The sequence below is a fragment of the Dipteris shenzhenensis genome, chromosome 17 (assembly GCF_047967505.1).
Source record: "Dipteris shenzhenensis isolate YYH24624 ecotype China chromosome 17, Dip_SZ_1.0, whole genome shotgun sequence".
NCBI classification, from domain to species: domain Eukaryota; kingdom Viridiplantae; phylum Streptophyta; class Polypodiopsida; order Gleicheniales; family Dipteridaceae; genus Dipteris; species Dipteris shenzhenensis.
In genome coordinates this window covers 24473665-24479935 of record NC_141612.1, presented here as the reverse complement: position 1 = coordinate 24479935, position 6271 = coordinate 24473665, and the positions used below count along the sequence as shown (strand labels likewise).

At 46.3% G+C, this 6271-nt stretch overlaps 1 protein-coding gene across 1 annotated transcript; it reads right to left on the bottom strand.

Annotated features, from left to right (window-relative positions):
- Positions 1-3452: 3452 nt before the first annotated feature.
- On the bottom strand, positions 3453-5279 carry LOC147891887 (uncharacterized). Its single transcript, XM_087389005.1, has 5 exons — positions 5077-5279; positions 4734-4934; positions 4582-4651; positions 4168-4300; positions 3453-4080 (listed from the first exon to the last, which is right to left on the bottom strand). The coding sequence occupies exons 2-5, from the start codon at positions 4756-4758 to the stop codon at positions 3511-3513; spliced, it is 798 nt and encodes a 265-aa protein (XP_087245131.1). The 5' UTR covers positions 4759-4934; positions 5077-5279; the 3' UTR covers positions 3453-3510.
- Between the last annotated feature and the right edge of the window lie 992 nt (positions 5280-6271).

Genomic DNA, 6271 nt, shown 5'->3' with positions numbered 1-6271 from the left:
GGTTTTGCAATACAAAATGACATCCTTGAACAAGGTCAGCCAATAGTATCCAGCATGTAAAATCTTCTTAGCTGTATAGTCACTGGCATAGTGGCCTCCACAAAATCCATCATGATAATACTTCAATACCTTAGGCACTTCATTTGCATCAATGGCCCGTCATAGTACCCCATCCATGCCTTGATGGTACAATACCCCATCAAAGAGGGTGTAGCGCCTACTATCTCTGCGGATCTTCTTTCTCTCATAGCTAGTACTTTGGCCAAAGTTGTCTGTTTCCTTCATCTAGTACTGTTAAACCTATATTTCTTTATACAAGGTGATGTAGGGGAAGCTCAAAGAGTAAACTAAAAAGAACAAGAACATAGCCAACCTACAAGGTGCAGCCTCCAAGAGCTTGAGATAAACATAGAAAATGAGACTTTTATAAGGTGATGTAGTGAAAGACCAAAGTTATTGAACTCCCCTTCAAAATATATATTTCCACACGCAAATCATGAACTGCATCAAACTTTTTCAGGGTGATGTAGGGATATTAAATAAAAAATTACATTAATATAGCCAACGTATAAGGTGCCTCCAAAGCCAAGATAAACAAAGAAAATGAAAGTTGTCAAGGTGATGTAGGGAAGATCAAAATGTTTTAGAGTAATTAAAACTTACATTGACATAGACAACCTACAAGATGCCTCCAAGGGAAAGAATATAGAAAATCTATTACCGAAGGGGTCTTAAAACAACTGCTTTACAAGGTACACAAGTTGCCTTGGCATCTTCACCCACTATCATAAGCTAGTCACTTTGTAAATATTTTCTTTTCTATGTTTATCTATGTTGAAGTTGATACATCTCGTGATTATCTATGAAGAAATATGGATTTTAACGGGGTAGATGAAAAAATTTGATAATTTTGGTCATTCTAATGACTTTCTCACAAATCTAGAAGGAATTTGACCATAACATTGAAGATAAAGCTGATCGGGATGTTGTAGGTTGTCCAAAAATGCCAAAATCTACCATGGCACGAATTTTTTCATTTGAACACCCTCCAAATGGCCAAATTCAAACTGTGATGGATTTTGGCATTTTTGAACACTCCCCACACTGCGATTAAATTCCCTTTTAATCTACAACCTACAACATCTCGATTAGAATGGCCAAAATTGAAAATTTCCTTCATCTATCCCTTTAAAATCCTTTTTTTAAAATTGTACATGAAATGCATTCGTCTTTTACAAGGTGATGTGGGGGAAGCTCAAACATTAAATAAAAATTTCACGTCATGGAAGGTGTTGGTGTTTTTTTTCAAAATGTTTTGATCAACTTTGCCTTCTACACCACGATCAAATCCTTTTACATTTCTCAGAAATGGTCATTGGAATGGCCAAACTTGACAAACAACATTTTATTGACTTATAAAATGTCCTAAGATCACGAATTTAGCCCATATAAACGTAATTGATAATCGGAATACTCACTACGGGTGGTAGGAAAAGTCATTAGATGAAAAGCTAAACAGGCACGCAAAAAACTTGTGGGTGAATCCTATTATAGCGACTCTACCCAAATTCTTTGAGGATTGATGATACACATTTAAATCCAGTATGGGAAGTGCCCACCAGAAGAAAAGAGAGACAGACAGGCACACCGGCGCGCATGCTAACAAGGGAAAAAGATACGCTTGAATCCTAGTAGGAATGTCGTCTCAGTAGTGCCCAACAGAAGAAAACAACTAGAACCGGGCAGGCAGCAGTAGTGAACGGAGTCAGGCTAGGCGGACAGAATCTCGTTGCAAGCCACTACCTAACAAGAAAGGAGGGAGAGAAACTAGACCCAAGGAGGTAGTATCTAGCAACATCAAATATAGGATTTGCTCATGTGGGTTTGGGATTGCTTTTTATAGTGTGCCACATGGCTCAATGAGAGGGCAGAAAGGGGGTTTGGTTCCACTATGTTGCCTGCCTAAAGAGAGACACACAGACACTCACAAAAAAAACACGTGCAGGTACATACACGTGTGTGCTCACGTACGTGTGCGCACAAGAAATAAGAGTAAACACGAGCAACATCTCCCGAAGCGGTAGGCAGCCTAGGGAAAGCCTACAGCAAAGGGGAGGAGAGACTTAGAGATGCGCTGCATCTTGCACTTCAGCTCAACTTTGTCACTGCAGTTAGTGATGTTGAAGTACCAACCGTGGTAAGTAGTTTGGTTGATTTGGTTGGAGGGAGCGGCAAGGCCCATGGCGAGGACGCAAGCGTGGGGATTTTCGAGAGGAGGGAAGACATTGCAGACAGGTCTTGAGCTATAGCTAGCGGAGAGGTGAGGGGAAGGGGGTTCGACCGGTAGGGAAGGGAACACGAGGAGAGGGTTGTCGATCCAAGCCAGGCAAGACTGGTGGCTGCTAGGTCACCCATTCACATCGTCCTTGAGGAGTAATCTCGACCTCGAGAAACATGCCATATATGGCGAAGGATTTGCAAAAGTCAGGGAAAGCTCACGAGATATTGATCATCTTCTTTACAAATCAGAAGCAAAAGAGCTCGCCGCAACTACTCTGATGATAGAAAAAGATGAGTAATTTGAACTCGCAAAGCTGTCTCACAGGCTACGATTACAACTCTCCTAAACCAAGATCGAGGAGACTGAGAACTTCCTAGGTTCTAGAAAACACTCGATCGGTGAAGGTCTCAAGCTTCTTGTGGATGAACCAGCAAAACAACAATGTCGCACAAACTGAGAAACCATAGGAAGGCAGCTTACAGCATAGATTCACTCCACTTGACGTAAAAGGAAGGGAGGAAGAAGATGACCCTACCCCTATATGCACGTAAGAGCTCACGTTCCACAGTCCAATCCAGATTTCACCCTAGTACACGTGGAAGAACCACACTGAACTTGAGTCTTTTTTAATTTTCAAAAGAAGAATGACGTAGATTTTTACACAACCCCTCTCAACAAGTCCCAAAACCCATTCTAAAGCATTGTGTCTTAAGGAGCCAGTGCTAACAAAGAAAGAGGACACAAAGTTAAAATGAAGAAACACAACAAGTTGATTTAAGGCTCTTTGTGTCTCTTCTTTGGAAGACGCCCTTAAGTAGAAGCATTGGAAGCAGAGCAGGCGTTGCTGCTACGTCCAAGAACAAGCGAAGAAGCAGCAGCAGCAGCAGGAGCATTGGCAGCAGTGCCTGCCGGCGTTGCTGCTTATATGCCCTGCAAGAAGAAGCGAAGCATCAGGCGAAGCAGCAGCAACAGCAGAGGAAGAAGAAGAAGAAGAAGAAGAAGAAGAAGATAATGAAGATATTTCTTGTGTGCTTGCTGGAAACCAAGCTCTTACAAGGAAGTCATCCCCTCCACCGGCCACACCGAATACAGTGGAAGCAGCAGCCGCAGAGGAAGAAGAAGCGAAGCAGCAGCAGCAGCAGCAAGATGGAAGCAGATGCACAGTCCAGATCTTTCTTGGGTGCTTGCCGGAAACGAAGCTCTTACAAGAAGCAGCTCATCCCCTCCGCTCACACCGAATATAGTGGAAGCGACGTCGAGCACGGCTTCGCCTTCTGCTCCTTCTTCAATTCATCGTATGGCGACAATCCCCCACCTCCCCCCCCGTAGAACAGCATTATCGTCCCCGACCATGGCTTCCTTCCTCTACTTCGATTAGACGGCGACGGCCCGCTCGGTAGCCCGTCGGTGTACAAGATCGGCCCCGAGTTCGCCCTCAGCTCTTCACTGCTCCCCTTCCTCGACGACGACTTCCTCGGCGGCTTGAAGGACGGGTGCTGCGGTGTCGCGAAGATACTCTCGATTCCTTCTGCTGCCTCATCTTCTCCTTCTTGCTGCTGCTGCTGCTGCTTCTTCTTCTTGGATCTCGGCCAGAAGAAGAGGGACCTCCACAGTTTGGTGCCTGGCGCCCTTGATGCCCTAATCGTCTGCGCTGCGCAAGCCGATTCCAATTTGCGATAAGCAGCTAATTGCGGAGAGTTTTGGAGCCAGGATATCGGTTTGGAGGAGACGTTGGACCCGGCTTGCACGTCTGAAGCTGTTCCGGAGCTTTCCAGGTGCCTCCGAGCCTCAGCAAGCACCTGGTGGAAAGAAGACGATGTTCAAGATCGTATTCTTCTGCAGCAGAAATGGGCAGCAGAATTGGAATTTGATCGAGCCCATCTCACCTGCGCATAGTCTTTCTCAGGATCAAACTCCACGCTATTAATGTCGAAACGCCCACGATTGATGAAATCATCGGTAGAGGGAGCTGGAGGGGGTGTGGCCGTAGGAAACACTTGGATCTTCACTTTCTCGTTCCTGATCCAAGATCGCCAGCACCTAACCAGAGGTTAAACAAGCCGGAAAACTACAGATCGCACCGAGAGATCATTTTTCGAGAGAAATTGTATCAATGGCACCTTCGAATGACACTCGACGTTAATTACAGGATGGAGATACAATTGAGCCTCTTGTGCAACTAGAGACGACAACGTCTACAAATCGGTTTTCCAGAATGCTGAAGCTAAATATTTAAGAAGCGTTCAATGAATATCAGTAACGATCCACGCCGTAATCAGCCGTCTCAAAGTTTGCCTTACCATTGCTTTTGTGCTTTGTCGTTTGAGAGTTGGGACGTAGCCCTCGGCTGTGGTTTCTTCTGCCACTTCGCTACAAATACACAGTACCAGACTATCAGAACCAAAAAGAGCTTGTAGAGTCGAGACATCCTAAGTAGCAAGCTGTACCTTACCATAGCCACGTAGAAAAGAGCCCATCCAGGCTGCTATGATCACGATAAGTTCCGCTCCTGAAATGTCTGGTATATCTAGGGGCGAGCCATGCCAGACAAACCGAAATTAGGAATCTGTGACAAGCCATGCGCGCCAGACTACCCCGTTGGTCGTAGAGAGAATTCTGAAGCGCATCATCCTCACAGTTGAGGATTTATTGGCTGCTGTCAATCAAACGGTCATAATCGCCAGATCCATGAGTATGCGTTCAGAGGATCTAGCATAAACAAGGCGAGTCGTGGGGACGAAAGCCGTGGCGCTCCTTTCCTGAGTGGTGCGTGCGCAGGCTAGCATGAAAAGTACCTTCGCGACTAAGCTTGAAACGACGAGAAACTGAAAAAATGTCATGAAGATCCAACATATCCACAATAATCCAGACTATCGCCAATGTCCCGTGAAAATTCTATACGTAAAAGGGGTTCAAACGGAGGCCTGCAAGATGGCGAATGAGTGCGCAACGTGCACCATGTGCCATGCGATAGAGTTCAGCAAAACCCCTCACCTCACAGCAGCAGAATTGAGTCCTGTAGGAAGATGGAGATGACGATCTGGATGATTGCACCATCTGTAGCTCGGCGAACACCGTCTCTATCTTCCCATCGCCATCGCTCTTGTTTCGGTGGAAAAGGCAGTTCGGGCTGCTGGAACAGGACCTGTACACCGTGCAGGACGAAGACTACGGCCAGAAATTGATACCAACTCCCGACCGAAAGATCTGTCCAATATACACCATAGTCAATACCAGGCTTGTTGGCAATGGTACTCCAGAAGCTCTTCTCGCGGTTGCAGGCAAAAATACAACTCAACACGCTCGTCTACGACATGATCAGACCAAAGCTGAGGGTTCCCTCGCGCCTTAAAAAGCTCCTCTTTCTCGGCCTGTTGCTGCAACTCAATGACCAGCACGCCGGCTGCACTGCCTGGAACGCTCAAAGTCAGCCTCTCGGCCAATTTTTGCAGATTTAATGACCAGTGCTCCGGCTGCACTGCCTGGAATTCGCAAAGTGGACGTAGGGCTAAAACCACAGCTCTGAATTCTGCGCAGAAGCAGCGCGCCGAATCGAAGGTCAACGGCGATTGTGTGAGGCAGAAAGCCGGTGCGGGCCACTGCAGGGTGCGGCGCCGACTCCGGATCAAAGGTGGAATTTTCTGCAGATCCAAAGAAGGGACCCAGGGGAGAGGAAGACGGGAAGCGTGCTGGGGCGATGGTGGGAAATGGGCATTGGGCAACAACGGCAGAGGAAAAAGCGTCTCATGCGCATCTGCTGCGAGGTGATATCGATCGAGCGTGTACAGCGCGTGTACTTTGAGACAGAAGAAGCAGAACAGACAGAGCTCACTTCTCAGAGTACATGCATTTACGATTATTACTATTCTTTTCAAATGATTGTACACCGCCTAGACGTACTTTGGTGCTTCGACCTGCCCCCAAAAGTTCCACCATGCAGTTTGCACAACCTCTCTCCCTTGTTATTAAATTTAGCACTAGGACCTAGGT

Excerpts from the sequence above, each read along its gene's own strand:
- LOC147891887 (XM_087389005.1), bottom strand. The coding sequence starts at position 4,758 with ATGGGCTCTTTTCTACGTGGCTATG. Across the intron at positions 4,652-4,733 it reads CTCTTTTCTACGTGGCTATG|CGAAGTGGCAGAAGAAACCA; the intron begins GTAAGGTACAGC and ends GTGTATTTGTAG. Across the intron at positions 4,301-4,581 it reads GACAAAGCACAAAAGCAATG|GAACGAGAAAGTGAAGATCC; the intron begins GTAAGGCAAACT and ends ATCTTGGATCAG.